We start from the raw sequence: 14,018 nt of genomic DNA, 5'->3' as shown, positions 1-14,018 counted from the left end.
TTCCTCAAGAAAGCTACAGAATGATTCCTGTGATCCTGTCCATACTATACAGCCATGGGGGCTAAATATGTCCCATCAGTGGCAAACCTTTTTATGAGTCGGTGGGAAAGGAAGCCATTTATGATAGACATAGACCAGCGCTCAGATTCGATAAGAGATACATAGACTATATTGTGATAGTATGGGCAGGGTCACAGGAATCATTCTGTAGCTTTCTTGAGGAAATGGGAATTCCTGTGGTATTTCCTTAGTCACCAAATGGTGAATTTCCTGGGTCTTACCATATATAAAGAAAATGGAAAACTACCAACTCTGACTTTTTTCAAAGATGTTGACAGAAATGGATACATCCCATTAGGTAGTTGCCATCACCCTAGTTGGCATCCCTAAAAGCCAGATGCGAAGGGTAAGAAGGAATTACAACAACAAAAAAAAAAAAAAAAAAAAAAAAAAAAAAAAAAAAGGAAGAAGGAGGATTAGATTATACAAGCAGAATTGATTTTGGAACAATTTCAGGAAAAGGAATATAATTTAAAAGATCTAAAAAGAACTAAGGAAACCATTGGAGAGACAGATAAGGAATCTTCGTTTCAAAATAAAGTCCAAAGAAAAGAAAGAAAGAAAGAAGATTACGGTGTGGCTTTTCTGACTGGCTATAATCGTCAGTATAGACAGTTTCAAAGGATAATTAGAGAACACTGGCCCCTGTTACTGAAAGATAGAGAGCTCAAAAAAGTATCTTGCCTGCACAGCCTCGGTTTATTTATACCAAACCGCCGACACTTAGGCTAAAATTGGTACACATTATACCAAACCGCCGACACTTAGGCTAAAATTGGTACACATTATACCAAACCGTCGACACTTAAATTTGGCACATAATGTCCCCCCAAAAAGCTATTCACCTGTTTAGACCAAACTTTTTTTCAGTTGTGGCAAATGTGTGATTTTGCAAGACATCCAAACACAGGAAAAGGAAAACCACCTCCTTCAGCTCCTACTCTCAGGGTAGGTCGTTTAAAATAAAAAAAAAAATCATTACCCGTTACCTACCTTTTGTCCTGCCTTGTGGTCTCCAATATGTGCAGAGGACCACAAGGAAATTGGGGATAAGGCTCAAGGAGCATGTTAATAGAATTAAAAAGGTTATAATCATCACAGTCTGTCCAACCACTTTAGATTGTTTCATAATAGAGATCCAAGGGGCCTTACATTCTGTGGGATAGATAGAGTAGAGGAGCATTGGAGAGGATCCGACCTTAAAAAGGCCATCTCACAGAATGAGATCCAATGGATCCATAGGCTTCCTACTTTGGAGTCTTCATGGCCTCAACATTGAGCTGGATCTCAAATGCTTTTTGTCCAATTGGTAACACCATTTAAGGGTTTTTTCTTCATTTAAGTTGATCATGTATTTTTTCGAATATATGTTTTTATGTGTATTTTTATTTGCATTTCCCCCCCCCCCCCCCATCTTATTTTTATTATTCTTTTGATTTAATTTTATTCAAATTCTATTTAATCAAATGTTGTCATTTTATAATCATGTATTGGAAATCTTTCATGAGGTCTATAACATTATATGATTTGCTGTAATATGTTAGCCAAATGGTATGTGCCCCATTACGGCTTTTATTTATATAAAGATTTATCTGGCAACAGGAAATTATGTTACTGAGGAGGAAGTTGGTGTAGGTTTCCACCGATTGTAATTGGTCTCTCCCTTCTTTTCAGAGGGGTGGAGTGATCTCCCCTCAGGTATAAATTGATTACAAGGAACCGGAAGTGATGTCCTTTGACACCCTGGAGGAGGGGCGAAATGTGTTGACGCACTTCCAGTTCACGCTAACCATTGAGGCAATTTCCGCCTCTGTGGAACGCACACCATTTAGCGGCGGACTCGGATGTTCTCACTCATGCCTGTTTTTGCCAGGTATCCTGTAGGTGGCGCCTAGTTTGTGCTTTACAATTTTATTCTAGCGGTATTTCACTATGAGCTCTCTTTGTTTCCTCATCTATGGAGTTTGGCATATCCTTCCTGTTATAAAGCAACCCCTCTGGGAGGAGCCTTTGAGCAACCATCCTACATAACCCAGATCAATAGATTACAGCCATTTTGACCTCTAGACTGTAGAGCCGAGTCCTGCACAGCCACATGGATTTTAAAATGTGACAGCGGTGAGTGGAGAGGATCCCCCGCCTGCTGTTGCCTCCTCCCTGCAAGGTGCTCCTTTATTGAACCGCTTGCTAAGGTGGCACTCATTTGGGCTCAATCCTGAGCCATGCTGTGTGTTCATAGACGCACGACCACACACACACACACACACACACACACACACACACACACACACCGCAGCTTCTCCCCACTCTCTGCTCACTGGCTGCAATTTCTTTTTATTATACCAAAAGAAAGAAAATACAGCCAACTCCAGTCTACAGGAACGGGCTCCAGCAATGGCCTTTGGATAGGGTGAGTTTTGCGATATTGACAACAGTAAACCATACGTAATATAGGTTGACACCGCCACTTATCACCATTGGAAACCAAGAGCTCCTGATTACCACATTACAGAAAGTTCCTGAACAGAAATCTTCAAAGCCCAAAGTACTTTTTTTCTTAAACCAGCTGATATCAAATACTGTAAGGAATTATGATTTTACACTAACTAGTTAAAGTGTATGTGCCATTTTAGTAATTGAGTTTAGTCATGCTCTAAATTTTACAGAATAAGTAAATGCCTACCGAAAGAAAGTTTTAAAAACCAAGAAAAGTAAAACATTTTACTATTCAGATTATTTAAAATTAGTATGAGGAACTTGCAGGTCATAACATCTGTAGAAACAATGGGGCAATTTGCCCAATAAACCATTTCACAAGCTTAAAACACAATGCTTCAGGTAACATATTCTATTAATTACAGTTCTGCTGGGCTAAAAACTGGCTAGCATTCCCATTTCACACACTGCACATTAGAACATGTTAAGTGTCAGTTACTCTACATTATACCAGCAGGAAAAACGACACCACCCACAGACACAGGGAGTGCCCCTTGTAGGCATTTATGCACCTGTTCGTAGAATGGTGCTAGAGATAGCCTGAACACACAGCGCGTGTATGAGAGATAGAGTATATATAATATATATTCTTCTGTCTCATTACTACCCATAGATAATACACAGTAGGTGTTAAAAGTATTGATACTTTTTCTCAAGTACTCACGGGTAACCGTTTACCAATACCTATTTTTACCCCTGGTTCCCATACATGCAAATTGGATGCGTTTTGAACTGCATTCGATTCACACGGCATGTAAACCAAGCCAGCTTTTTATGGAGCCGGTTCACAAACACAATATCAAAAGTATTGGGACACCTGCCTTTACGCGCACAAACTTTATTGGCATCCCAATCTTAGTCCATAGGATTTAATATTGAGTTGGCCCACTCTTTGCAGCTATAACAGCTTCAACTCTTCTGGGAAGGCTGTCCACAAGATTTAGGAGTGCGTCTATGGGGACGTTTGACTATTCTTCCAGAAGCGTATTTGTGAGGTCAGGCACTGATGTTGGACAAGAAGGCCTGGCTCGCAGTTTCTGCTTCAATTCATCCCAAAGGTGTTCTATCAGGTTGAGGTCAGGACTCTGTGCAGGCCAGTCAAGTTCCTCCACCCCAAACTTGCTCATCTAGGTCTTTATGGACCTTTGTGCGCAGTCATGTTGGAACAGCAAAGGGCATCTCCAAACTGCCAAACTGTTCCCACAAAGTTGGGAGCATGAAATTGTCCAAAATGTCTTGGTATGCTGACACCTTAAGCGTTCCCTTCACTGGAACTAAGGGGCCAAACCCCTGAAAAGCAACCTCACATCATAATCCCCCCTCCACCAAATGATTTGGACCAGTGCACAAAGCAAGGTCCATAAAGACATGGATGAGCAATTTTGGGATGGAGGAACTTGACTGGCCTGCACAGACTCCTGACCTCAACCCGAAAGGACACCTTCCAACATCAGTGCCTGACCTCACAAACGCGCTTCTGGAAGAATGGTCAAACATTCCCACAGACACACTCCTAAACCTCTTGGACAGCCTTCCCAGTAGAGAAGAGATGAAGATGCAAAGCCTACACACTAAGACGGGGATGCCATTAAAGTCCATGTGTGTGTAAAGGCAGGCGTCCCAATACTTTTAGTGGAATAGTGTATGTGCCAGCCGCAGTGCGATTTTAAAAAGAGTCAGGTACGATTTTCAGTGTCATACACTTTAAAAATTCGCACCTGAAACCACTGAACGAAATCGCACCGGATTATTTTTACAAATCGCATTGAAACCGCTTATGTGAACCCAGTCAGTCTGCGCACTTGAAGGTATCAGTTTTAGCATCGGAGCATTTGCACGAGTACAAGTAGTATCAGCACCAGTATTGGTATCATAGAAACGCTACTATACAGTGGATTAGCTATACCTTTATACATGTCAAGTTGAACTGATAAAAAAAAAAAAAAAAAAAAAAAGGATACACAAGAGGTCACACATCCCGTAATACACATTCCTTAATACTCTTGGTATTTGTTACCTACCTACATTCAAAAGTCTGCTTGCTTACTTCACAGTAGTTCTGCTGGCATAGTAATTAAGAATACATGAACAGTTATATGCAAAACAATGTACATATTCCATTACAGAAGCACCTATGGGCCAAAGGCAGCTGCTTAAAATGGAAATAAAGATACCAGGGCTATTTGCTAAGTCAACACTTGCAGTTATAAGCAATACGTTGACATATTCATAAAGATGGAATACATTTTTGTTAAAGAACTGCTCCAATATTTCATCTTTATTGGCTGTGTGTTTATAAAGATTTTTTGGGGAAAAAAAAAAAAAAATTAATCTAAACATGACTAGCTATGAATCAGCAACGCTTGAAGAAACCTAACAGAAAGGCAAAGTGGTGCTATGATGAGGAGACTCCAGCTGTCATTTGCAAAGAGCAGATTATTGAATGAAAGCCAACACCACTATTTTTCCTTTGCTCAAGGTTTTATTAATACTCTTTACGAAGATCGTGGCTTATATATGTAACATTATAAGTCAGTCCTGATATTAAAAACAGGTTAAAGTGGAGTTCCACCCACTTTTACAACTCTTCAGCATCCCTCACTAAACTGTGCACTGTAAGTGAATTGGATATTTTTTTATTTTTTTCTCAGAACCTACTGTATACCTGCTGTATTCATTTTTCACTTCCTCCTCCCTGGCCGCGGCCCATCGCATCATTTCCTGTTTGCAATGCCTTCTGGGAAGGGGCGGCAACTTCCTCTGACACTGCCGTTGCTATGGAAACCTGACCTGAAACCTATTACACTGCTTGTGCTGCACTGAGCATGTGTGAGATCTGCAAGGATGAGATCCAGAAAGAAATACAGTCTGGCTTCAGATGCCCACACTTAAGATGGCCACGGCCTGCTGTAAGTTTATAAAATAACAAACTACTGCTATAAACTAACAAAACAGACCTTAGTTTACAGACTAACTTTACTAGAATACATTCAGCTTGTGTATTATAGGGGTATTTTTATTTAAAAAGTATAATTTCGGCCGGAACACCACTTTAAGAACCCCCATTGCATATTTCACCTGGAATATTACAATAAAAAAAAAAAAAAAAAAGGGAAGGGATGCATTTTGTATATTGATACTTTCAGTTGGATCACAGCACAGTGTGGGAACCTATGCTTACTTAAAACACTGCATCAATAAAAGGAAGTTTCTATTTTTAAATGATTGGGTGTTTCAAACTGACATTTTACAGAACTGCGCTAACATTTTTGTGTTAGCAAGTTTTGTCTTCTAGCTAAGGCAAATTGGAAATGACAGACACCATCTAACAATAGCCTTTTTTTTCCCACAGCATTTCAGTTTTGAAATTGCCTATACGTTCACAGATAACACCACTTTAGATGAACTATTACATAAACATGTGTATGAATCAGACAACTCCTACATCTAGAATCACACAAGAGCTTTTCACATCTGTGAAACTATGCCACCTGCCTGACAGGCTCTGAGCACTTCCCATGTGCTCCCATAGAGCTGATGCACGATTTACAAGCTCAGTAAAGAGTTTGTACACTCATTTTGTCATTTAAAGATTTGCTAACATCAATGGCTCTTCGTGACCTTGCACTAACACCTGACAGTACCCTCTGAACACCACAAGGGCCGAGTACTTGAAACAAATACAGAAAACAGATCGATTATGACATGAAGTGTCTAGAAGACAGACTTCGTTTATCAATCATTTGGGCGCAAAAGGGCTCATGCATACTGGTGCAAAATATGATGCAGTTTAAAAATATGAGATCAGCCAAATGTTATGCTATGGATCCTTGCACACAACTCCATGCTCTGTTAATTACAAATTAAAAAGAAAAATCTGTACCCACGCTCCTGCGTATGGACGTATACGTATGGACCGTATTTAACCCTGTAACTATGTAAACATTTGTGCTAACAGCTACAGAATTTAATGTAAATGTATGCTATTGCCTCTGAATACCAATGAGGCTAGGGGGAAAAAGGCACATACATCCTAACAAAAAAAAAAAAGGTACTATAGCACAAACTTTACATCTTGACACAATTTTATGTAGGAACTTGCTGCCAGCAAAAACCTACATGATTATTATTATACGTTTTTTTTTTTTTTTTTTTTTTTTTTTTTTAGTGCCAGCAGTTTACACAGCGCTTTACAATAAAAAAAAAAAAAAAAAAAAAAAAAAAAAAAAAAAAAGGAGACAGTACATATACAATACAATAAAATACATGAGGGTTAAGAGGGCTACATAAAAGCTGCTGATATGATTTTTAAAAGTGCAAGTCCTGAGTCCAACATCCTCACCCTTGCTTAACCACTGCAGCCCCGGAAAATTTGGCTGCTCAATGACCAGGCCATTTTTTGTGATACGGCACTGTGTCACTTTAACTGATAATTGCGCAGTCGTGCGACACTGCCCCCAAACAATATTGACGTCCTTTTCCCACAAATAAACCTCTGCGGTTTGTATTTTTTGCACCATAAACAAAAGAGCGACAATTTTGAAAAAAAAAAAAAAAAAAAAAAAAAAAAAACACACAATATCTTTTACTTTTTGCTATAATAAATATCCCATAATTTTTTTGAAAAAAAAAAAAAAAAAGGTTTTCCTCAGTTTAGGCCGATATGTATTCTTTCACATATTTTTGGTAAAAAAAAAAAAAAAAATCCCAATAAGCGTATATGGATTGGTTTGCGCAAAAGTTATAGCATCTACAAAATAGGGAATAGATTTATGGCATTTTTATTTTTTTTATTTTTTCCTAGTAATGGCGGTGATCTGCGATTTTTAACGGGACTGTGATATTGCGGCGGACAGATCAGACACTTTTGACACATTTTTGGGACCATTGACAATTATACAGCGATCAGTGCTATACAAATGCACTGATTACTGCATAAATGTCACTGGCAGGGAAGGAGTTAACACTAAGGGGCGATCAAGGGGTTAACTGTTCCCTCAGTGTGTTCTAACTGTAGGGGGGAGGGAACTGACTAGGGGAGGAGAGAGATCGGTGTTCATACTTAGTATGAACACACGATCTCTCTCCTCTCCCTTGAGAGAACCAGAATTTGTGTGTTTACACACACACACACACACACACACACACACACACACACAAACACAGATCCCTGGTCTCGCTCTGTCATGAGCAATTGTGGGTGCCTGGCGGTCAACGCACCCGCCGGGCACTTGCATCGGCCCTGGGTACATGTTGTCGGCGCGCGCCTCCTAGAGCGTCTTAAAGGGCCGATGTACAGCTACGACGGCTCACCCAGGGGAGCCGGTGGCCAGACGGGAACCGGTTAAAAGAGGAGCTCCAGCCCTTTTTAAAGAACAACTGTCATTTCTGTCCCGTAGTAGATTCTCCTCTGACCTGCTGTTGACTTACCAACAGTCCCATTCACTTTAATGGGACGGCTGGTGATGTGGCAGTGACACAAAGGTGAGGGATGTGGCGGCAGCAGGTCAGTGGATGCCCGCTAACAGGCCCTGCCATAATGGATCTGAAATGACAGGTGCACTTTAAATGTAAGGACTTATTCTTGCTGGTAGTTAGAATCTTTAATATTTGCAAACAAATTGAAGAAGGTTTCCTATTTAGAATAATAAGCTGTTAGGTTAGTAAAACAACGATATCAGAACCAGTTCAATCATACAGTTTGTAGTGTACATAGCTTTGCAAAACAATGGGATAAAAGGAATATTCCTGAACTTTGTTTTACCTCATGGTTGCTGTGAAATTGTGTGAATGCATCAAGGCAGTGCATGTTATCTCAGCTTGCAGAGCTTGGATTCATTGAATGAGTTTACCAAAAATGTAAGTATAGCTCCATTTCATGCTGAATAAACTAAATTATTAATGTATCTTAAATAGAAAACTATCTTTACATAAAATTCTTTTGGGGTAAAAATCTATTAAAATAAATTTGATAAAAAAAAAAAAAAAAAAAAAAAAAAACCAAAACACTATTTAAATTAAAAAAAAAAAAAAAAAAGTTACTTTTTTTTTTCCACTTATATCCACCCTGACTGACTGACTGCATGCTTGTGCCAACCAGTGATTTATAAAGTAGTAAACCCAACAGGATGACAGCCCAGAAGCGTGCATATTTTATAGTAATGTGGCTCTCACATTTCCATCCTCAGAAAAATTTTGCCCAATATATATATATATATATATATATATATATATATATATATATATATATATATATATATATATATATATATATATATATATATATATATATATATATATAAAAAAAAAAATAAAAAAAAAAGGAGTTCCGTTTTATTCAAAGCAAACTTATGGGACAAAACACAGAGGCTGTATTACTGATCCCTTGAAAAGCTGGCTGTCCGAGTTATGCTGGCCCTCTAGTTTTAATACCAGCCACTCCAAAGACATGTTGGTAGATTAATTGGTCCCTCTCTAAATTGGCCCTAGTATGTGTATGTATGAATGCGAGTTAGGGACCCAAGCTCCTTCAGGGCAGGGACTGACGTGAATACATATGTAAAGCACTACATAAATTGTCATCACTATATAAGTACTTGAAATAAATAAATCCAATTATGTAGATCAAAAAAGTCAGACAAAAGTCTGAAGTCCTCATCTTATTCCAGATCAGGTACTACACTGAAACCAGAAGAACAGAACAGACAGGCAACTAGCATTTTTAGAAGGAAAGGTCAGCTCTTTGCTAATAACAGGTTCTCTTTAACAGGAGAACAGGAAACACAAAAGGCACTCTCCAGTAAACTCTTCTCCTGATGTGGTGAGTCTCTGAGGACCCAGGTTACAAAAAAAAAAAAAAAAAGTCCAATTCTCTGAGTACTGGCAGTATCACAATCTTTAAATTAAATTGTATGTAAGCACTAAAAAACGTTTATTTGCTCTCTTTCTATCTATAAATATACAAGTAAAAAAGTGTTGTGTAATATGCGCACAATAAGTGCATTAAAAAGGGTGGTTCCAAAAAAAAAAATCTTGTGAGCTCAAAACTTCCTGTTCTCACAGACTACACTGCACTCTTCTTAGTTACCTTGTGCCAAGGTATCTCTGAGGATTACAGAATACCTCTATACAAATGTTACAAAGAAAAGAAGTTGTGTAATCCCAACATTTCCTGTCCTAGGGTGACAACACTGCACCTCCATACATACAGTACAGCGAAGGAGCGCAGTCACCCTAAGGCAGGGAGTGTTTTACTGCTGGGATCATAAGGTAAATAAAAACAAAGAAACACAAATACAGCTACCACATCTGAGGACTGGTAAGCTGCATTATATGTATTGTTCTTTGTTTAAAGTACATTTAAAGTGTATGTAAACCCAAAATCTATTTTTCATTATATGTGGCATCGTGCGTCACAGTATACAGCAAACTCAACTTCTTGCAGTTCCTTTACTGGAAATCCTGGAAAAGAATCTTTCCTGGAAAGCACTGCTTGTCATGGGGTGACAGCGGTAAGCCACTGCCACTGTTGTCAGTCTGACGTGCAAGTGCCTTCTCAGTCAGTCATTGGGCTGTCCATCTAATAGCCAGACAGGCAGCCAAATGAAGGAGTGTATACAACAGTGACAACGCTGCTGCTAATTGGAGGGCAGTAGCTTAGCATTGCCAGTCAATGACAAAAAGTGCTGTTACTGGCAGGATCTCCAGTAAAGCTCCTATTGAAGGCTATGACACCAAATCGCATCTGCAGTAGAACCTGCGCCTTCTTCCAAACCACCCAGAAACGCATTGCATGTGTGTGAAAGAGCCTCACGGATAATGTTGCGCCATGCCACAAATTGCACAGGTGTGAACGGGGAATAAAGCCGGCTCTACACTATGCAATCTGATTATACAATCTCCTTTAAACTCAACACACACACACACACACACACACACACACACACACACACATTCCAGTCTGATTGTACAATTGGCTTTAGATCTACCAACAACTATGTAGTATTGGCCTGCCTGACAGGATACAAATTAATTGTATAGTTAGGGTAGGTCCTCAGATTTCATAGTTATGGTAAATCTACAAAATTGATTGTATGTGCCTGCATTTTTTAAAAAAGGGTCAGAGGCTTTTTTCCCCAGTGTTTCCTCACAGGTACAGCAGCCTTTTTCAATGAATGGACTGCTGTGCCCATGCAAACGTACAGACACGATCCACACATGTGTGAACCTACTCTGAGGGCTGGTGCACACCACAATTTCAGCATTCTAGATGCATTTTTGCATATGCATTTACAAGTGTTTTTAATATGTTCCAGTGCTTTTGCCTTATGACCCAAACTAAACGGACAGGTGCCACTCAAGGCTCCACTGGGTCCTCTTATTTAGCATACACTTGGGGTGCATACAAGTACAGAGCTCATCCCAGCTCTAGACATCTAATACAAAAGAGAAAAGCCTTGGAAGTCACACATCTCTGCAAATCCCCATAAGAAGGTGTATGACAGCCTCAGCCCGGGCTCCAACCAGGCCACGCCGCCCAGGCTGAGGCTGTCATACACCTTCTCATGGGAATTTGCAGAGATATGCGACTTCCAAGGCTTTTCCCCCCCGCTTTTAAATTTGGACACTTGAAGAATCTCAGAACAATGTGCATTCGGCTGCATACCATGTGTTCCATACAGAAAAAAAAATGCAGCACTTTGTTGACTGCACTAGAACACATGAACTAGGGCCACTGGAATACATTACAAAATGCATTGGACTGCATCTGACATGGTCACACTAGAACGCAGTGTGGGAAACCCGCATTCCATGCGTTTCCTGCACGGTGTTCAAAACGCACTCTGATCTGCAGTGGGTTGTCAATAATAAGTTACTGACACCCTAAAGGCAGGTCCCAAATGCAGTGTGTTTGCCCGCACTAGATCGCATGGTACAAAAGTACCATGCAATCAAGTTGCAGTGAGTTTCCAAAAGTAGCGCATGCACTACTTTTGGTGCAGTGCAATTTCAGCTCTTTCAAAATGAATAGGGCTAAAAACGCACTGCACAGAACTGCATGTGAATTACACAGGAACCACTAAGCGCTCATGTGCAATTCACATGCAGTTCCTAGTGTGAATAAGCCATAAAGGAGGATTGTACAATCAGATTATGTAGTGTATGGTCATCTCAACGGCATGTCGAACTGCTAAGTGCTACTGTGCGATTCACATGCACGTCCTAGTGTTAACCAGCCCTAAGGCTGGGTTCAGACTGTAGCATGGAGCGGCTCACAGCAGTGGTCCGATGCATCCCTGTCCACCATTTTAGGTCAGATTTCAGTCCGAATTCAGACCAGAAGATGCACAGGACTCTTGTGCAATTCACACCGGAGCCACTCCAGAGATGTGTGAACCGGCTCCATTGAGTGCGGACCCAGCCTAAAAAGGAGGATTGTATAAACAGATTATATAGTGTATCGTCATCTCAACAATGGCCATACAGGGAACAATTTTATATGTGATTGTACTGTTGAGTGATTAAAGTCAACAGTACACACACACGATCGGAAAATCACGCGAAAAATACCGCTTTCGAAGCAATAATACGATAACCTGATTGTTAGAACACAGCTTAAAAAATAGGGGATCAGGAGAGGTCATATATTATTATCTGATGGGACAAGCATGAAAACTTTTCTTGTACAATGCCAGATTGTACAATTCTCGTTCAATCAGTACAGTTGTCATTCGAAAAAAAACAAAACACAACACAAATACATTACAACACTTCCGAAGTTGTATTCCGGCATATGAGAATTTTCGGAACTTTAGTAAACTCTTCATTTTCCATATGAGACTAGCATGCAAAACAAAAACGGACGATCCTTCATCATCCCATAATCTCATCATGTTACCAGCCATTACTGTCCAATACAATTGGAAGATCAAAAAGACAGCTTGATGTGCCATATACTTCTCATATTGAATGATCTACTTTCCCATGATTGCAGTTTCCATCCAAACCAACCAGAATCATTTTGGCTTAGATTGATCAGTTTTGCTTGAAAAATCTAAATTGATGACAGAGATTTAAAATTCTCTGTTTCTTAGCTCTGATCATATTATTTGATTCTGTGAGGAGTCATTGGATCAGATGGTTATGTGTATGACCTAAACAGCAACCTGGTTTGTTGTGGTGGACCAGGAGGTGAGAAGAGCAGCTGTCAGGTCTTGACAATGAATGTAGAGCAGCTCCTATTCTGCTAGGTTGGGGAGAACCCTTGTTGTTCAGGACTTCCTGTCCAGCAAGGCTCCTCCAGTGCTACCACTACACACATCTAATGACACACAACCATTCTTCTTCTATGGGGCACCTTCTGCTGGACCCTCTATCACTAGTTACACTCCTTACATCCTCCTCACAGAGAGGCCTAAAGATCATATGTAAGAAGTGACACAAGTCAAGCAGTAGCCTGCACCTAATCATAATCTATCACTATGAGGTGACAGCACGGGGACTGACTCACCGTTCGCTCCATACTTTTCTCTGCTCCTCCGGACCTGCTCGTTGTTCAGCCCGCAGTTCTCATTCACCTCGAAGTGTCGGAGCACCTCACACACGGGCTTGGCGTGCGCGCTGTCCATGGTGGGACCTTGCTGTGTCCGGAGAGGTCCCTCTATGTACCGAGAGCTTCTCTATGGTCGTGTACGGAGCGGTCCCTCTATGTACGGAGAGCTTCTCTATGGTCGTGTGTGGAGAGGTCCCTCTATGTACGGAGAGCTTCTCTATGGCCGTGTACGGAGAGGTCCCTCTATGCACGGAGAGCTTCTCTATGGTCGTGTGTGGAGAAGTCCTGCTGCACCTTGTGTACCTCCTCTGGTGTAAGGTGAGCTGTAGTGAGGGAGCCGCCTCTCTCTGTGTCTACACTGACTCGTCCAGCTGTGCCCTCCTCCTCCTAGTCATGACTGAGACTATCAGCCCTCACAAGTTTCTCCTCCGCACACACACAGCTCCCTCACTTCAAGAGCCTCGGCTAAACGTCTCTTTATTAGTCTTCATTACCTGAAGCCTCCTCATTGGCTGGCTACAGCACCCAAATACTGCCCGCCCACACAAACCTTCCTTCGCCTCTCCCCCATTGGCCCGTGCTTACTTCAAATTAGCATGTTGAACATTTTAGCCTCCGGTAGTTTTACAGTGGAAAATCTTTTTTTTTTTTTTTCAAGCATGTATAGATATGAACAACCCCCCTCCCTCCTCCTCCCTCTTCAGAGCTTCACTTCCTCTTATTCTATTGCAGCTGAGAACTTTGAGCTAAATGCAAAAGCTGGTGAGGTGCAGCGAGGAAGGGGTTAACTGGTGAAACCGCTGGGCAGGCGAGATAAGAGGCACTGACAGTTGTGTTGTTATGGGAAATGTGTCACAACAGTTGTATGCAGACGAAATACCTGGGGCTCCCCCCAACATGCCCCTGGTGC

At 40.8% G+C, this 14,018-nt stretch overlaps 1 protein-coding gene across 1 annotated transcript in view; it reads right to left on the bottom strand.

Annotated features, from left to right (window-relative positions):
* Positions 1 to 13,749, bottom strand: part of ATP2A3 (ATPase sarcoplasmic/endoplasmic reticulum Ca2+ transporting 3) — a 391,838-nt gene extending 378,089 nt beyond the window's left edge. Inside the window, exon 1 of the mRNA XM_073615051.1 lies at positions 13,067 to 13,749. Coding sequence (XP_073471152.1) covers positions 13,067 to 13,184 — 118 coding nt within the window. The 5' untranslated portion in view covers positions 13,185 to 13,749. The remainder of the gene's footprint in view (positions 1 to 13,066) is intronic.
* Between the last annotated feature and the right edge of the window lie 269 nt (positions 13,750 to 14,018).

The sequence above is a fragment of the Aquarana catesbeiana genome, linkage group LG02 (assembly GCF_042186555.1).
Source record: "Aquarana catesbeiana isolate 2022-GZ linkage group LG02, ASM4218655v1, whole genome shotgun sequence".
NCBI classification, from domain to species: Eukaryota; Metazoa; Chordata; class Amphibia; order Anura; family Ranidae; genus Aquarana; species Aquarana catesbeiana.
Note: the sequence above shows the minus strand (reverse complement) of the source record. Positions and strands in the feature narration are given on the sequence as shown.